Below are 20129 nucleotides of genomic sequence, written 5' to 3' on the forward strand. Positions count from 1 at the left end.
CCTCACACATGCCCCTTAGGGCACAGCATGATGCCCTCACACATGCCCCTTAGGGCAAAGCATGATGCCCTCACACATGCCCCTTAGCGCACAGCATGATGCCCTCACACATGCCCCTTAGGGCACAGCATGATGCCCTCACACATGCCCCTTAGGGCACAGCATGATGTCCTCACACATGCCCCTTAGGGAAAAGTATGATGCCCTCACACATGCCCCTTAGCGCACAGCATGATGCCCTCACACATTCCCCTTAGCGCACATGATGCCCTCACACATGCCCCTTAGCGCACAACATGATGCCCTCACACATGCCCCTTAGCGCACAGCATGATGCCCTCACACATGCCCCTTAGTGCACAGCATGATGCCCTCACACATGCCCCTTAGGACGACTCCCTGTTCCATCATTGTGTTCACAGTTATCTGTACCCTGAAGATGTAGGTATTAGTGAAAGTGACACGCTAGGTAGAGAGCAGCTGTGTTGTCCAGGACACCACTGAATCCAGCCATTTGGTTGTCCCGGTCAGTGGGCCAGACAACAACACCCAAGGGGCTGCATGTGGCCGTGGGTCGCACTTTGCCCAGGTCTGATTCTAAGTGGTAAGATAGAGGGGATAGAATTTTGTAACTTCCTTTGGGCCCTCACAATGTGACTGGTTGCTATTATGGCAGTTGGGGGCCAAATTCGGACCATTGCTATGAATCCGCAGGACTCCTATGTAAATCCCTTGCAAAAGGTGGATATTAATTGTATAATCACTCAATGATAGGAATTGTACATCAATTCCTGTCAGTTTTCAAGATTTCTGCTTGTCGTCATTCAATGGAAAGCTTTGTGGGTTTTTTTCTTTCAGGTTTTAAGAATCTGTCCATGTCCATTCCCACACAGGTGGCTCACAGATAGGTCACCCTTACATGCTTTGTCTGAGGCAGTGGCCGTGTGCTGCGGAGCTGAGAACATGCTTTTATTGTGCTTCACGTACGCACGGCCTGCTGACGAAAATCACAATGCAAAACCCTAGAAATCTGCGGTAAAACACGCTTTCAGGTAATCGAGCTCCTATCAGCTCAGGATAAACTAATTAACATAGAGATCCTACTGATGCGGTGGTTAGCACTGTATGGTGGCTCTGTGGTTAGCACAATGTGGTGGCTCAGTGGTTAGCACTGCACGGTGGCTCCGTGGTTAGCACTGTATGGTGGCTCTGTGGTTAGCACTATGTGGTGGCTCAGTGGTTAGCACTTCACGGTGGCTCAGTGGTTAGAAATGCAGCCTTGTAGAGCTGGGATCCTGAGTTCAAATCCTACCAAGGACAACACCAAAGAGTTTGTATGTTCTCTCCGTGTTTGTGTGGGTTTCCTCCGGGTTCTCCGCTTTCCTCCCACATTCCAAAGACATACTGATAGGGAATTTAGATTGTGAGCCCCAATGGGGACAGGTATGATTATGTAAAGTGCTGCGAAATTAATGGCACTATGTAAGTGAGTAAAATAAATACATTTCCTGCTGGTATCTGTGACGTTGCCAATTGACCAACTTACGCTTCTCGATGTCAATCACTTCGCTGGCGTACACTTCAATCTCCACTTTTCCGTCACACTCATCTCGACACAGCCAGCGGTTGCATGGGAACATGTATTGCCTGCCATGTGCTGGCACCTCCACCACCACATTAGCCAGGAACCATCCTGCACGAATCCCCACATTGTCATGACCAATGAGCAGCTTATTGATCTGATGGGAGATAAATGCAATTATTATTATTATTACATACATTATGGGGCGTAAAACGGAGGTATAGGGGGGCACCATTTCTCCTTTTGAAGACCACTATTTGGCTCATAGAGACTTATACAGGAGGAAATGCTTCCTGGTCAAGGATAGGAAAATGAGCTCTCCTCCAGGAGGAAGCTGTCTCTGGTGTCACCTACTGGACATGACCACTTTATAAGTTAAAGAAGCCCCCACCACAAAGTATTTTTTATTAACTAAATCTGTGTATATGTGCATGTAGCGAAGTGTTAGTGTGTTAGTATACTCACCTACTGCTCCTCTTCTCACTGACATCACCGCACTTCAGACTATCCGGCTCACTCTGTGCTCTATCCGTGACACGGAAGTCTATTTTACAATGTAACCCCATAGCGCCTCATGCTGACGATCTATAGACATGTGTTCTGTCCCCACATGAGGTGAGTGGAGGTGTGGTTGACTATTAAGGGTTGTGAGAGATTTCGTACCTTCAGTATTTCCTCGATGTGAGGCAGACAGGACCAATGCTGTCCAGCGTCTGGAGAGATGATGCACACCAGGGATTGTGCAATCCAGACTTGTTTATTTGGAAATCTGGACATACAGCGCATAACTGGTAATACAGTGATTTCTCCAGAAATGCAGGTGTAGACAAGGTACAGCACAGTAAGATGTTGCACCAAGTATGACTGCAAGTGTGAGCAGCAAGAGTGAACAGCAAGAGGTCGAAAGACTGATGCTTTCCTAAGCCCGGTTCAAGCGTGTCCTCTCACAACAGCAAGTAAACTGAGAATGAAATGGCTGCCAGAGGAAGAGATGACTTGACCCCTGAACCGGAAGTGAAAGACATGCCACAAGAATTAGTGAATAACAAGCTGCCATATGGAAAAAGGCCATTGGGTGGTAGTAGAGTAAAATATAACAACATACATGGAACAGCACAACATGCATAGAAAACTCAGAGCGCAGTATGACCCGGAGAGCCTGAGACGTAATGACGTCACTCAGAAGAGGAGCAGAACAGGGCTGGATATCTGAGAAGACGGTGATAGGGAAGTACAGGTGAGCATACTAACACACTGACACTACTCTACATGCACGTATACATAGATGTAGTAAATAGAAAACTTCATGGGAGGGCTTCTTTACAGAGAATCTATCACCAAATTCTTCATGTTGAACTGGATACATGATTTTATAGTGGCTGCTGAGCAGAAATAAAATGTGATGTTTTTAAAATTTTGCTTCTCCGTTGTGTAGATATTGGCAATTAGAGTATTGACACATAATGAGTTAACTTTTTTAAGTCCAAATGGGTGTTATCAGATAGTTTTCACTAGGGGCGTGTACTTCATCTCCCTGTATGAGTTGTCCAATCATGAGAAGGAGGCATCACCTTAGATAGAGGACTTGCCTCCACCGTAGTTACAGTACATTTCTAATTGTGTGAGATGTAAGGATACAGAGCTGATCTCCTGGTCTCACCTCCTGTATGATTAGATAGTGCAGGTTATAGAGTATAGATAACTCACACATTTAATAGAAAGTCGATGTGTAACAGTATCACTTTGCAAACCCTTCTATCAGCTCTCATCTACTTGTAACACTGTCAGATCTGCTAGACTGCATATCCCCCATCACTTATTAATCACTGATGTCCCTTCAAGTTGCCAATGGCACTTCTTTAACTACGAATAATACAATGTTAACTCAAATCGCACAAATGAAAATGAAGGGTCAAATTATCAAGAGATCCATATTAAAATTCCATTTTATTTATACACAAGTTTAAGAGAGATGCTGCAAGTGCAGGATAAGTTAGGTTAGAGGCAATGTGTAACCAGTCAATACACGGAGATATTAATTCATGGTAAAGGAGTCATACTGGTAATAAGTAGTAGGTGGGTAAGTAAAGTATACATAAAGTGCAGTGTACAAGATTACCTGGTAAGAGATGTCAGTAATATCCCTCACCCCGACGCGCGTTTCCCGCCAGCTTCCATGAATTGATATCTCTGTGTATTGCCTGGTTACACATTGACTCTAATCTAACTTATCCTGCACTTGCAGCATCTCTCTTTTTACCAGATACCTTTTTACCAGGATCTGATATCTCCATGGATTAACTGGTTATACATTGATTTCAATTAAACTTACCTTGCACTTGCAATATCTCATCACCACTAACATTTTTGGCTGATGTGTTACCTGTCAATCTCTGTTAGATCTTTCTTAGTTTTGAGTCCATATCTGGATAAATTACAGGTGCCCTACTTGATGCGTTATTGACTACTATTGTACGTGTCATGTACCATAGCATTATTTTATCTTCCTCAAAGGTTTTGTCCATTAGGGGTACGGAGAAAAATATTATGTTACTAAACATTTTTATTCTAATTTTGTATATAATTTTCTTTCCCCGGTTACAACTGTCTATCGCCTCAACAGCGTTCACTATATGACATTTTCTGTTTTCAACCTGTTTTTAAACTTGTGTATAAATAAAATGGAATTTTAATATGGATCTCTTCATAACTCGACCCCTCGTTTTCATTTGTGTGGTTAGAGTCAACATTGAATTATTCATCTACCCCATCACTGCCTGTTCAGAGGTGAGAGTTCGACCTGTTAGCTCAGGATCAACAATGTCATAGATCCCAACCATATAATCTGATACACTACACAATGCAATCCATAATTGTACCCATAAACCGTGAATGGAATACATCTACCCTGATACATAGCAATACATGTGGGTACATTTTCTTTATTTCCGGCATTCCGTTCACGAACCAGAAAGCTCAGAATGAACAATGCTATACATCCCTTCTAATGAAATATTAATGAATTAAAAATAAATTTACACTTATGCGTGTATGCTGTGGTATTGTGCATCCTGAGCCTCATGGTTTATGTACAGAATTCCAGACATAAAATAGACTAACATGTATTGCTATGTATCAGGGTAAGTTTATATTCCATTCATGGTCGATGGGTACATATATGAATTTCATTGTGTAGTGTATGATTAGTTTATCTGGTTGGGATCTATGGCATTGCTCATCATGAGCGTAGAAGTTGAGCTCTCACCTCGGGACAGACAGTGAGGGGAAAGGCGCAGTATAGCAGAGCAATATAGCAGAACTGACAGTGTTACGAGAGAGTATATTAAGAAATGTAAATGATAAGAAATATATGTTAAATATAAAAAAAAAAAAAGTTCGCTCATTATGTGCCAATACTTTGATTGTTAATATCTCTGCAACGGAGAAGCGAAATTAGACTTGTTTTATTCTGTTCTGCAGCCACTACTACATTGTGTGTCCAGTACAACACGAAAAATTTGATGAAAGGTTCTGGTGACATGCTTTGCAGATTCTGACATTGCCCATTACTGACTCTGATTACTTGGGTGATGGGGTCTGTTTCTCCTTGCAGTGACTACCTGCTGGCATGGGAAGAAATTATAACAAAATAAAAGCTTCCAACCTAAAGCACATAACGCTGATTTAAAGCAATCTCAATAGACTACAAGTCCCAGCATATTTTAGGAAATTTCTGTCAAAAAAGCAATAGACTTGTAAGCTGTAACATCTTGGTTTCTGTAGGTTAGTGCTATAATATTACAGAGTTATTGATGCTGGAGTCTCTAAAGCTACTCGATGTATCACGTAATGAACGCTCAGAAGTTTATTGGAAATCAAGCAAATAAAACACAAAGCAATAAAAGGTAAAGCTATTATGGTAATGGCAAATAAATGCAGTTTTATGAGAGAGAACAGCAGGGGGCGCTCTGGTGCTAATTCTTTAAATTGCCCTGTAGGGTTTTGGAAATCTCATTATTGGCATCTTAAATGGACATTCTGAGATTGCTGTATTGTTTTTAGGTCTCATCAGGAATGTATAGTATACGGTCTAATTTCAGATAAGGCGACTCCTTCTAGAAATATTAATAAAAAAGTTCCGCAAAAAAAAAAAAAAAGTGCTGAAATGGAGCAAAAATAAGAGACACAGGAGGGAAAGTCCTGGCACAACATAACACAGTAATCATATAAAACAGGTGTGAAATATTACATATTCTACATATATATATACAGTATATACATATATATATATATATATATATATATATATATATATATATACACATACACATGTATACTGTATATATACAGATATACAGTTGTGGCCAAAAGTATTGGCACCCCTGCAATTCTGTCAGATAATACTCAGTTTCTTCCTGAGAATGATTGCAAACACAAATTCTTTGGAATTATTGTCTTCATTTAATTTGTCTTAAATGAAAAAAAAAATTATATATATATATATATATATATATATATATATATATATATATATATATACATATATACATATACATACACATAGTATGTCACAAAAGTGAATACACCCCTCACATTTTTGTAAATTATTCTATCTTTTCATGGGACAACACTATAGATCTGACACTTTGGTACAATGTCACTGTACAGCTTGCATAACAGTGTAAATATTGTGTGCCCTCTAACTAACTCTCCCAGCCATTAATGTCTAAACTGGTGGCAACCAAAGTGAGTACACCCCTAAGTGACAAGGACGAAATTGCACCCAATTAGCCATTTTTCCTCCACACTGTCATGTGACTGTCATGTGACTCATTAGTGTTACAAGGTCTCAGGTGTGAATGGCGGCAGTCGTGGTAAATTTGGTGTTATCGTTCTCACACTCTCTCATACTAGTCACTATGGCTCCTAATGGCAAAGTACTGTCTGAGGATCTGAAAAAAGAATTGTTGCTCTACATAAAGATGCCTGAGGCTATAAGAAGATTGCCAACACCCTGACATTGCCCTGCAGCACCGTGGCCAAGACCATACAGTGGTCAAACAAGACAGGTTTCCCTCAGAACAGGCCTCACCATGGTCGACCAAAGAAGTTGAGTGCACGTGTTCCACGTCAGATCCAGAGGTTGTCAGGTCAGAACAGACGTACCAGTAGTGTCAGCATTGCTGCAGAGGTTAGAGGGGTGGGGGAGGGGGTCCGCCTGTCAGTGCTCAGACCATACGCCACAGCACACTGCCTTAAATTGGTCTGCATGGCTGTTGTTCCAGAAGGAAGCCTCTTCTAAACATGATGCACAAGAAAGGCCGCAAACACTTTACTGAAGGCAAGCAGACTAAGGACATGGCTTACTGCAACCATGTCCTGTGGTCTGAAGAGACCAAGATAACCTTATTTGGTTCAGATGGTGTCAAGTGTGTGTGGCAGCAACCAGGTGAGGGGTGAAATGACAAGTGTGTCCTGTATAGTAAAGAGACAACTAGAGAGAAAAACACCCATAGAGACATAAGAAGAGAATACTATCTGCTCTAATCTCTGCAGGGGTGTGGCTTACAAACTATGCTCCGCCCCCTGCTTCCCACCCCAGAGGTTCTCTACACCCTTATTTAGAGCCTGTAGCCCCTATGTGTTAAAATAATGGAAAACCTCATGTTACGGTGCTTGTAGAAGCTGCTGGGGATCTGTAGCCATATGCCATGCCGTTTTTAAAGATAGATACTGCTGAGGAGAAAGACAGAATTTTGCCTCCTCTGCTATATGGGTTATTACCATCACAAGGAACCCTACCAATCAATAAGAATTATGGAGCTACAAATCTGATTCAGCCTCAGCCGCACAGTGAGTGAGGCCACCGCAGGTCCCTGCACAGCCAGGTGATGAGGAGTGCTGCTGTGCAGGGACAAACAGTTAAAGGGACCAAAGAGCTGAATTGTCATGGGATCTGAAACCCCGTATACATGGAATGTGGTAATTAGGAAGTGTAAGTTGTTTGGATTTAACCGTCCATCCTCAAACAAATTGCAGGCTAAAATTTAAAGTACATGACAGGAAGTGTTGTCATGGGGACAATGATGCGGAGGACCTGGTGGCATCAGGCATGTAATGTCAATAAATAGAAATTAGATAACGAAGAATGTGGCACTTTACCTTCCCAATGTCTATAGTGTTTATAGTGAAGCTGTCCACACGGCTTCTTTCGAAGTTGTCAGCCAAGTCGTTGTCAGAGACAAGCAGGAACTGCTTATTGGTGTCTCCTTTCTCTCCATACAGCTTGACGAAGACTCTGGAATCAGAGCTGGCACCGCTGACATCTCCTGTCCTAATGTGGAAGTGGTAACTTATAGCTATAGGGACAAAGAAATGTAACAATGAGAAGGGAAGGAACCTTCATAATCTGCAATATCACAATCAATCAATCAATCACAATAGACAGATGAATATATAGATAATAGACAGATAATAGATAAATATATAATAATAATAGATAGATAGATAATAGATAAATATACAATAATAGATAGATAGATAGATAATAGATAAATATACAATAATAGATAGATAGATAGATAATAGATAAATATACAATAATAGATAGATAGATAGATAGATAGATAGATAGATAGATAAATATATAATAGATAGATAGATAAATATATAATAGATAATAGATAAATATGTAATAATAGATAGATAATAGATTATAGATAATAGATAGATAAAAAGATAGATAGTAGATAGATAGATAGATAATAGATAGATAATAGATAGATGATAGATAAATAGATAGAAGATAGGTAGATAGATAGATAGATAATAGATACATATATAAAAATAGATATGATAGATAGATAATAGATAAATATGTAATAATAGATAGATAATAAATAGATTATAGATAATAGATAGATAAAAAGATAGATAGTAGATAGATAGATAGATAGATAGATAGATAGATAGATAGATAGATAGATAGAAGATATTTGTGAGATTAACCTAACTTGTATTAACCTAATAAATAAATACGGTAATTTAAAAAAATTACATGGGGTCCTCCCTATTTTTGATAACCAGCCCAGGTAAAGCAGACAGCGGGGGGCTGGTATTATCAGGCTGGGAAGGTCCATGGTTATTTTTGCCTTCTCAGCCTAATAAGACCAGCCCACAGCCGCCCCAGAATTGGCGCATCCATTAGATAGCCCAATTCTGGCACTTTCCTTGGCTCTTTCCGACTGCCCTGGCGCGGTGGCAATAGGGGTAATATTTTTTCGGTGACCCCACTTCATTTTTTCAATTATTTATTTATGATATAGATGCGTTTTCTTGGTGAATTTGCGCTGCGTAAACGCACTTTACAGCGCTTTGTCCTTTTTATAACTGCAGATTTACAGCATATAATGCAAGTCTATGGGGAAAGTCCGTATAGAAGACTGAGCGTTCTCACAAGAGAAATTCACACCGCAGGTAAGTTTCCACAGCGCAAAAAAGAAGCACAGTGGGCATGGGACGTCTATTATTCCCATTCTCTGTACTAGTACTGTATGACGCAACGTTCTGGACGTAGAAAAATTATGATGTGTTCAAAACGCTAATATTCCTGATCGTGGGCACGCAGGCAAATAGTCTAGAAAGCAAAGAATAATCTGCAGAAAATCAGCAGCCACCATCCAGTCCTGAGTGGTTCTCGGTTAGCGATTCTGTCCACCATTTATTGCTGAGTCTGTTTACATACATGTGGTGGATAGGCATCACCACTAAAGACCTGGCCGGGCAAAATCTCTAGACATTGTACATGCCCAGCATACAAAACAAAGAAAAAGTGTCAGTTCAGCTCACCACTCATGTGATAGAGAGATAGAGAGAAGCATCCCTGGAAACTTCCGTGGTGGACAGTCTGTGGTCTGGGTGTGATGCTCGGAGTCTTCCAGGGAACATGGCTCTCAATGACCCAGAAAGGGATGTTCTCCAGCACCAACGGAAACCCGCGAAAAGGTAGCCTTTAATAATATAGAATAAAAAAAGGAAAAATGTGCACAAAATGCTTATGCGTTTAGGGTATTAAAAAACACAACTTTTCTTCTACCCGAAACGCGTGGGAATTTATTTATTTTTTTAAAATATGTGCACATTCATCATTTTTTTTATTGTATATGATTAAAGGGCAAATTATAACTACTTTGTTGCTGGAGAACGTCCCTTTTTGGACCATTGAGAGCATCCACAGCATACTGCTTTGGTTTTGCAAATCGAGGATGGTGCCTCTGTAATCCACAGACGCGGCCCCGGTAAGAGTGGACGGACTAATGGGAAGAACCTTTGACTCGAGATTTCTAAGCTGCTCCCCACTTGGTATACTAAAGCATGTGGCACTTTGAATTGCAAAATAAAGTCTGAAAATCCATTATTCAGATCCTGTCGATATACCATAAATGCTTAAAGTCACAGAAAATACCCTTTAAACACTCAACTAGTTAAAGAGAGACAGTAAAGTATAGAAGACCCATCAACCACAGATTGTTGGTAGTTTACAGCAAACATAGGCACAAAATAACTTAAGGAAAAAAAGATAAAGAAGGTCTGACATGAATGAACTCACTTCTCAGGTTCTGAGAGTCTCCGACTGGGACCAGCTCTCGAATTATGTGACCATCGTCCTCATTTCTATCAAACCACCTGTTTAGGAAATGGACATAATAAAATAACATCACAAGACGTGAAGTCATTGGTGAAAATAGTAATATGGTGGCCCCCTTCATGGTCTTGAATCAGTCCCCTCAATAAGTAGGGATTTCATCTATGTTCCTATCGTTAACTGGATTGTTTTTCACATTTTGGTGGGGCAAAAGTCCAGACATAAAAGCAGCAGAATGGGGAAGTCTCAACTTTTTATCTGTAGTAGATAAATCATTGTTTTTTTTTCTATTAATTTAACTCACCAGGTGGCGCCAAATTACATTATTAATTGCAATTGGCTGGTTAGTCAATAGTATCAAGGGTGGGGTAGTAATAGGCAAAGCTAGGAAGGAAAAAAGGTAAAAAAACAGACATAAAGATATATGTATACACGAAGAGGCATCAGATATCTAAGGACTATGCACAGATGTACCGAGACAAACAGTGGTTATTGAAAATGTAACGCCAATGCCTGCGTCCCTACATGGTCCCCTCACCTCCTCCCGGCAGGGATGCCGACATACTCACCACTTTGGCTACTCTGTGGTGTGTTCTTGCTCTGCCGTGGTTTCATGCTCCGCTGGGCCTGTGCACATCGTGCAGGTCTCCCGGCAATGAGCGTACTCCCTGCTTTTTAAATTGCAGCGCGAGCTCCCTGCTTCTTAAAGGGCAACGTGCGCACTCTGAAAATGCCCCCAGCCAATAGCTGGGAGGCATCAGGTATTTAAAGCATGCTCCCCTGTAGAGAGGTGCCTGAGCAATGCTTCCCCTTTGGTTAGTTAGTGTTGGTGCCACTAGTCTGTTGCCAGGTCCCTATCTCTGTTCTAGTTAGCCATGCTGTCTAAACTAGAACCTGCTGATATTACCAGTGTTGTGTGAGCCTGAAACCGCTCCAGCAGTACCTGAGCCTGAAACCGCTCCAGCATTACCTGAACCTGAAACCGCTCTGGCAGTACCTGAACCTGAAACAGCTCCAGCAGTATCTGAGCCTGAAACTGCTCCAGCGGTACCTGAACCTGAAACCGTTCCGGCGGTACCTGAGCCTGAAACCGCTCCAGCGGTATCTGAGCCTGAAACCGTTCCAGCGGGACTTGAGCCTGAAACCGCTCCAGCGGTACCTGAGCCTGAAACCACTCCAGAGGTACCTGAGCCTGAAACCTCCCCGGCAGTACCTGAACCTGAAACTGTTCTGGCAGCGGTATCTGAGCCTGAAACCGCTCCAGCGGTACCTGAGCCTGAAACCTCCCCGGCAGTACCTGAGCCTGAAACTGTTCTGGCAGCGGTACCTGAGCCTGAAACTGCTCCAGCGGTACCTGAGCCTGAAACCGCTCCAGCGGTACCTGAGCCTGAAACCTCCCCGGCAGTACCTGAGCCTGAAACTGTTCTGGCAGCGGTACCTGAGCCTGAAACTGCTCCAGCGGTACCTGAGCCTGAAACCGCTCCAGCGGTACCTGAGCCTGAAACCTCCCCGGCAGTATCTGAATCTGAAACTGTTCTGGCGGCAGTACCTGAGCCTGAAACCGCTCCAGCAGTACCTGAGCCTGAAACCGCTCCAGCGGTGCCTGAACCTGAAACCACTCCAGCGGTACCTGAGCCTGAAACCGCTCTGGTAGTACCTGAGCCTGAAACCGCTACAGCGGTACCTGAACTTGAAACCGCTCTGGCAGTACCTGAGCCTGGAATCGCTCCGGTGGTATCTGAACCTGTCACGCGCCCCTCACGTATGGACTGTCTTATGCTCAGCCTCATGAGAACGTTGCCATGTGTGAGAAAACTGCATGCAGATATTACTCGAATCGTACCTGAATCTTCTAGTACATCTGTATCCACAAGACAAGGAGTCAGGGAGTAGATTACTTGGCAGTTTATTTTGCCTTGAAGCAAATCACGGTCCGCTAGGTAAAAAGACAATTCCTTTGCCAGGTCAGAAAGTATGACTTCCATCAATGTTCCACAATTACAGAATGCAGACAGGAAGAAGAACTAGTTCTGACCGGGAAGCAAGGTCTCCACCCAGGTCATTAACATATACAAATATACATGTTGAACACCAAGATGACCACTGGGTGGCAGCAAATCATAACAAGTAAGAACACAATACAAACTGAATGCATTTTCAGAACAACTAGGGAAAACAGAAAAAACAATAATGTAAATACATTTGAATCTGTCACAGAGTGGCAGCACACTCCTCGCCTAAAATCCAAGGGATTTTACTCCTTTATTAACTGCATTGGAAAATGCTCACAGTCCATGGAATAGCTGCAAGGGAAAAGCATGAATAGATGCACTTTTAATAGACACAATATGCAAAAAGAACAGTTGTAGTCTTTGTTCATAAAAAAAAGCAAAAATGTAAAACAGGAACAAATTGTAATGAAGGTGGGAGGCTGCCTCCTGGCCAAGGCCTCAAGGAAAAAGAACAGCAAACTGTAATCCAAAGTGTAACTGTAATCCACAGTGTAACTGTAATCCACAGGGTAACTGTAATCCACAGGGTAACTGTAATCCACAGGGTTGCAAATTCAAGAATTCACAGCGACCACAGGATAACTCCCGCCGTAAACTGATAAAGTTAACAAGGGACTATTCTTCAGTAGGCAAAAGCAAAATCACTTGGTGAATGGGCCTCAAAAATGATTTCGGTTCACCATCCTTAATGAGTATAACTTCTACTTTCCTAATGCTGCCGTCATCACTGGGAATAAGCTTATCAATCCGTCCCATAGGCCAGTAAGGACGAGTAAGGTCCTGGTCTTTTACTAAGACAATGTCCCCTTCTTGTAAATTTGGACTTTTATTTTGCCACTTTCTTCGTTCCTGTAGCAGAACAAGATACTCCCTTTTCCATCTGTTCCAGAAATAGTTGGCTAGATGTTGCACACGCTTCCATTGGCTCTTATATATATTGTCTGATGGGTCAACAGGAGGGCTGGGTATGCCTCCTAACTTTTGTGTTAACAGGATGGCTGGGGTTAATATAGTTGGAGATTCTGGGTCTGTAGAAACTGGTACAAGAGGTCTGGAATTAATGATGGCAGCTACTTCTGCTAAAAGGGTGGTCAGCACCTCGTGAGTCAGCCTCACAGTATTTGAATCCATAAGCATAGAGTCCAAAATCCTGCGGGTTATGCCAATCATCCTTTCCCAAGACCCACCCATATGTGAGGAATGAGGAGGGTTGAAGACCCAGCTGCAGTTGTTTTCTGTCAACCAGTTTTGAACTGATGCAGGATCTAATTGTAACTCCCTGCATGCTCCAACAAAGTTTGTACCACGGTCAGACCTCAATTGTTTCACTGGTCCTCTTATTGCTAGAAACCGTCTTAACGCATTAATGAAGCTGGAAGTGTCCATCGATTCAATTACTTCTATATGTACCGCACGCACACTCATGCAGGTAAACATCACCGCCCATCGCTTGCTGTTTGCTAGGCCTCCTCTAGTTTTACGCGCTGTGACTGACCATGGCCCGAAAACATCCAGACCCACGTAGGTAAATGGCGGCTCTGAACTGCACCTTTCTGCTGGCAGGTCTGCCATTTGCTGTTGCTCCAACTTCCCTCTTGTTTTAAGACACTGAACACACTTGCGAAGTAGAGAAGAAATGAGTCTCTTAGCTCCCACTACCCAGTAACCTGCGGATCTTATTGCTCCTTCAGTGAAATGTCTGCCTTGATGCATAATCAATTTATGGTGGTGCCGGATTAACAGGGTAGTAACATGGTGATTTTTGGGAATAATGAGAGGGTTTCTCTCTGACTCTGTAAGGGTGGACTTGTTCAAGCGCCCGCCGACTCTTAACATACCCAGACTGTCAATAACAGGGTTTAGCTTGGCAATAGGGCTGGTCTGGGGCACACTCTGACCTTTTAGCAAACATTCCAGTTCTACTTTAAAAGCGTCTCCTTGCACAATGCGTATAACTGTTTGTTCACTTCTGGCAATGTCCTGCGCATCTAATGACTCCTTACACACATGCCACCCCTGACAGATAGTATCAGCGTTTTTCTTACAAAAACATTTTGCAATATGGACTAACCTTGCAATAGCTCGTACAAGCCTCGTCCAGCTCGAGAAACATTCAAAGTGCTGGCGGTCCTGTCCTGCTCTGGTTTTATAAGTCTTGACTTCCTGATGGATCTCAGGATCGCTGTTGGGATTCTGGAGACTGAAGAAGTTGTCCTGAGTTGACTCTTCCTCCTTGTCCAGCAAGAATGATGGGCCTGTTAACCAGGCAGATTTCACTAGGGCACTGGCAGATATTGCCCTGGTAGCGAGATCAGCAGGATTAAGTTCAGACGAAACGTAGCTCCAATGTTCAGGCTTAGAAGATTTCCTGATTCTTGTCACACGGTTATGTACATACACATAGAAGCGCTTGGTTTGATTGTAAATGTAACCAAGGACGACCTTGCTGTCTGTATAAAACTTAACATTGTCCACATTGACATCTAGCTCCTGCTGCACAAAGTCTGCCATCTCCACGGCCAGCACTGCCCCACAAAGTTCAAGTCTAGGAATTGTATGATCGGGTTTGGGGGCTAGCTTCGCCTTGCCGAACAGGAACCCAACATGGTTTTTGTCTGAAGAATCTGTAATCCTTAGATAAGCAACTGCTGCAATAGCCTCAGTGGATGCGTCAGAAAACACATGTATCTCAGTTCTTTTACTTGAGGCAAGAGGTATTGGTACATAGCGTCTTAACACATTAACCCCTTCTAAGGCTTGAAGGGACTGCTTCCAGGATTCCCATTTTTTAAGCTTACTGTCAGGCAGCGGTTCATCCCAATCTTTCACAGTCTCTGAAAGCTGCCTTAATAGGAATTTACCCCGAATGGTGATGGGGGCAACAAATCCCATGGGATCATAGAGGCTATTGACTACTGAAAGGACACCTCTTTTTGTAAATGATTTGTTGGCACAGCTGACCTGAAACCCAAAGGAGTCTGTTGACAAGTCCCATTTCAGGCCTAGGCTCATCTGCACAGGTGGCAAATCTGACCCTAGGTTTAAGTCTTTAAAACCTGGAGCATAGTCACTAGGTTGAAAGGCTTTCATGACCTCTGCGCTATTGGAGGCAATTTTGTGCAGTCTTAAACAAGCCTTGGACAGCATACTCTGGGTTCTTTTTAACAGATCAATGGCTTCCCCTTCAGTGGGCAGGGACTTCAGTGCATCATCAACATAAAAGTCTCTCTCCACAAAGCGCTGAGCATCTGCCCCGTATTCTGCCCCTCCTTCAGATGCAGTCCTGCGCAACCCATAGGTAGCTACGGCAGGTGAAGGGCTGTTACCAAACACATGTACTCTCATACGGTACTCGATTACCTCCTTACTGGTGTCATTGTCACGATGCCACAGAAACCTGAGGAAGTTCCTATGATCCTCTTGCACAATAAAGCAATGAAACATTTGTTCAATGTCAGCAGTGATGGCTACACGCTCTTTTCTGAACCTCAATAGCACCCCCACTAGGTTATTGGTGAGGTTGGGACCTGTAAGGAGCACGTCATTAAGGGATGTACCGTGGTGCTTTGCGCTAGAGTCAAACACTACTCTTATTTGGTTTGGCTTACGTGGGTGGTATACCCCAAAGAAAGGCAGGTACCAGCACTCCTCGTTGACTTGTAGTGGAGGGGCTGATTCGGCATGGTTGTTGCTGAATATCCTACCCATAAAGGTGACAAAGTGTTCCTTCATCTGAGGTTTGTGGCTTAAAGTGCGCTGTAAGGAGTTGAGTCTGGATAAGGCTTGCTCCCGGTTGCTTGGGAGTTTGGCCCTGTTGAGTTTAAAGGGTAAGGGTGCGACCCAATGACTGGTCTTGTCCTTGACAAACCCACTGTCCATAATATTGACAAACTCCTCGTCTTCTACTGATGAGGCTATCTTGTTGTCATCGTGAGTTGTGCGGAAAACCTGTCCCCCCAAACTGTCATCATAAGGGGTGGGAATGACATCGGGTCTCTGCACTATGTCAGAAGGTCCCTCTTTCACTTGGTAATGACAGGGACAGGGTCTGAAGCAAGTAGGACGGCCATTACTTAGAACATAAGTCTTAAAGGAACTCACACAGTCTGCGTGATGCATCCTATCCAGGCACACATCTCCTACGATTACCCAGCCTAAATCAAGTCTCTGCGCATATGGGGCATTATCGGGACCATTGCACTGCTGGCGCACCTTGTGCATCCTAAGGACGTCTCTCCCAAGAAGGATTAGTATTTCTGCATTCATGTCCATGGGAGGGATCTCACTGGCCAGGTGCCTTAAGTGGGGATGATGATAAGCGGCCTCAGGTGTGGGTATTTCCTCTCTCTCATCTGGCATATCATTGCACTCAATCAATGCAGGTAAGGGAAAGCTCTTTGTGCCCTTAATTGGAGAGATCATGTACCCGCTGGCCCTTCTGCCCGTGGTGTCTACCAGGCCGGAACAGGTCCTGAGAGTGTAGGGAGTGGCCGGTGTCTTTATACCAAAGATGTCAAAGAACTTGGGTTTTGCTAGAGACCTGTTGCTTTGTTCATCTAACATAACGTACATGCGGACAGCCCCCTCTGGCTTCCCCTCTGGGTAAACACTGGCTAAGCATATTTTGGCACAACATTTGGGACCGGATCCCTCCCCACAGACTTCAGTGCAAGAGGATGAGACTGTTGCTTTAGCAGCTACTGGCCCCTCACCCTCCCCGCCATGGACTGGTACAGGACTGGAGGCAGGGGTATGCTGGGCAATTCCAGGAGCTAAGGCAAGGTGCATGGTTGTTACATGTCTATTGCTACTGCACTCAGCACATTTGACTTCTACCGTACAGTCTTTGGCAATATGGTTGGTAGATGCGCAGCACCTGTAACATATTCTATGTTTCTTTAACAACTCTCTGCGCTCTCTCAGAGGCATTGCCTTAAACCCCCTACAGTGATGAAGAGAGTGAGACTTGCCATGGAGTGGGCACTCTCTATTGGGATCCCTTTCCCTCGGGGCAGGGAGAACTGATGTAGCAGGAGGGGGCATGGCAGAAGGGATGTCAGTTTTCTTGACGGATACAGTCCTTCTAATGTCTCTGCGTTTTGGTGTGGTGTTGTCATACCTCTTAGCGGCAGATGGTGGCATTGACATGTCAGGATCCGTGTAGACGAAACTGGGGTCATTTCTCACCCGCGCTTGATTCTGGACAAACCTGCAAAGGTAAGAGAAAGGGGGAAAAGACACACCATAATCTTCCTTGTACTTGAAGCCTTGTATTGTCCATCTCTCCTGTATGCCATGTGGTAGTTTCGCTACTATGGGGTTCACACCAAGAGCACTGTCGAGATATCTCAGTCCAGTTAGGCGTGGGTCAGCCTTAGCAAACTCGAGTTCCGTCAGTAAATCGCTGAGATCCTGAAGCTTGCGAGTTTCCCTCATCTGGATCCTAGGAAAGTTCTTAAGTCTGTCGAGCAAGGCACGCTCAATGACCTCCGAGCTGCCATACGACTCCTCAAGCCTTTTCCAGGCGGCAGCGAGACCCGGAGCTGGGTTATCCATGTGCACTGACCTTAGCGGTTTGATGCGATTGGTAGACTCTGGGCCAAGCCAGTTGATGAGTAGATCAAGTTCTTCCTTGGCGGTGAGGCTTAAATCTGCGATTGCAGCCTTGAAAGTTGATTTCCAGGCCCTAAAGTTCTCTGGACAGTCATCAAACTTGGAGAGGCTAACCTTGATCAGCTCCCTGCGTATCATGTACCTGGCAAAGTCAGACAGATCTGACCTCTCGTTCCTTGTTGCCGCTGAAACTTGTAGTCCCTCTTGGACGGGTAAGTCGTTTGGCGTGTAAGGCTGAGCTGTACCAGGGTGGAATGACATAGCATAAGGGTTGAGTTGCGGTTTTACCTCTGTGGTGACTGGTGGCTGTAGCTTGAACTGTGGCGGTGCGCTGGTGTTCACCTTGTGGTCTGCTGCAGATGAGATCTGCTGGTGTGTAGGCACATTTAAAGATTGGATTGGAGGTGGCGCCAGTGTCTGCGGCACTGCGACATCCGGTTTAGGCGGTTGCATGAGATCGCTGGTAGGAGGCATGGAGGCTGATTGGTTCAGCACGTACTCAGCAGTGCGATCAGCCGTGCTAACCTCCTCTGTGGGGAGAAAACAGTCTGTATTAGTGCACTGGCCCAACGCTTGTTCCAGGACTTTTACTTTAGCGAAGGCAGCGGCCTTTTCCTTTTCTGTATGGAGGATTTTCAATAGGGCATCTGCTTTTGCCTGTTTGGCTTGGGCCTCTGCTTGTGCTTGTTTGGCTTCAGCCTCTGCTTCTGCTTCTTTCTTTGAGAAGGCGCTCCTCACCTCTAAGTCTGCAGCGGCTATTTGCGCTTGGATGAGTTGGTCACTTAAGACTGACCTCCTGGAACTAGTAGTTCTGCATGACCGTAATGATCTGGCTGTCCTGATGGTTTGCTTGGATGCAGCAGATCGGTGTGATCTGGTCTCCTGTAAATGGGCGATGCGGAGGTCTGCTTTAACCTTGGTGTTTTCCACTGTCCCCTGCCTCTGCTGGCTCAGTTCTTCTATTTGGGCAAGGGTTAGTGAGGCATCTGGAACATTACTACTTTTCAGAAAGGTGGTATACTTGGTAAGAAGCCTCTCATAAGATTCCTGCTTGGCAGATAAACGGTTAATGAACGCTGTTAATTCTGCTGTATCATCACCGTGAGGGAAAGCTGAGATGCATTGGGAGACTCTTTCCCACAGTTCACTTAAGTTGCTTTCATATTCACTTTTTGTGCACATGTAACTTTCCACTGCCTTTGTGGATGGGTGGAGTGCCCTTTTAGGTTTTGTGGCTGCATCTGCACTCTCTGTGACTTCTGTGCACACAGGAATGTCCATCACTGTCACTGCATCGGCAGGCGAGCTTATATCAGACATTTTCCTTCACTTTGCAATAAAGATGTACTGTCACTTTAAATCTTTTTTGAGGCAGAAAGCAGGGCTTTAGATGATGCAAGAAAGGAATACAGTCTATGATTAATCAAGATCTCTTTGAGCGCGTGGCGGATGGCGCGAACTGTAGATGGCAGCAAGCTGTGATTTCAACATGTGCTCTCACAAATGGTGGATCATAAGTCACAGTCACTCATAGATAAGCAGATTGTATGACAAATCGGATCGGATTATCACTTAATAGAGGGCAGATGGGTTCGGATTGTGTCTTGAACAGTTGTGGGCACCATGCGGCTGCAGGATGAGGCACACACAGGCAGGTGTCCTATTACATATTACAGTCTCTGCTTTGTGCTGGGCTGCTGAGGCTTCCGGCAGCTTATGACACACACACTATGTAGTGCTGAGAAATCTTCTCACAAAGCTTTCTTCCTGAATATACTGAAATGTCTTTTTACTATTCTGTCACGCGCCCCTCACGTATGGACTGTCTTATGCTCAGCCTCATGAGAACGTTGCCATGTGTGAGAAAACTGCATGCAGATATTACTCGAATCGTACCTGAATCTTCTAGTACATCTGTATCCACAAGACAAGGAGTCAGGGAGTAGATTACTTGGCAGTTTATTTTGCCTTGAAGCAAATCACGGTCCGCTAGGTAAAAAGACAATTCCTTTGCCAGGTCAGAAAGTATGACTTCCATCAATGTTCCACAATTACAGAATGCAGACAGGAAGAAGAACTAGTTCTGACCGGGAAGCAAGGTCTCCACCCAGGTCATTAACATATACAAATATACATGTTGAACACCAAGATGACCACTGGGTGGCAGCAAATCATAACAAGTAAGAACACAATACAAACTGAATGCATTTTCAGAACAACTAGGGAAAACAGAAAAAACAATAATGTAAATACATTTGAATCTGTCACAGAGTGGCAG

General features: G+C 43.9%; 1 protein-coding gene across 1 annotated transcript in view; it reads right to left on the reverse strand.

Moving 5' to 3' along the window:
* The window catches only part of LOXHD1 (lipoxygenase homology PLAT domains 1), a 261656-nt gene that overhangs the window by 100167 nt on the left and 141360 nt on the right, over nucleotides 1-20129 (reverse strand). Inside the window, exons 21-23 of the mRNA XM_077283599.1 lie at nucleotides 10191-10267; nucleotides 7745-7941; nucleotides 1547-1739 (exon numbers count right to left, since the gene is read on the reverse strand). Coding sequence (XP_077139714.1) covers nucleotides 1547-1739; nucleotides 7745-7941; nucleotides 10191-10267 — 467 coding nt within the window. The remainder of the gene's footprint in view (nucleotides 1-1546; nucleotides 1740-7744; nucleotides 7942-10190; nucleotides 10268-20129) is intronic.

This window comes from Ranitomeya variabilis, chromosome 1, assembly GCF_051348905.1.
Source record: "Ranitomeya variabilis isolate aRanVar5 chromosome 1, aRanVar5.hap1, whole genome shotgun sequence".
Taxonomy (NCBI): Eukaryota; Metazoa; Chordata; class Amphibia; order Anura; family Dendrobatidae; genus Ranitomeya; species Ranitomeya variabilis.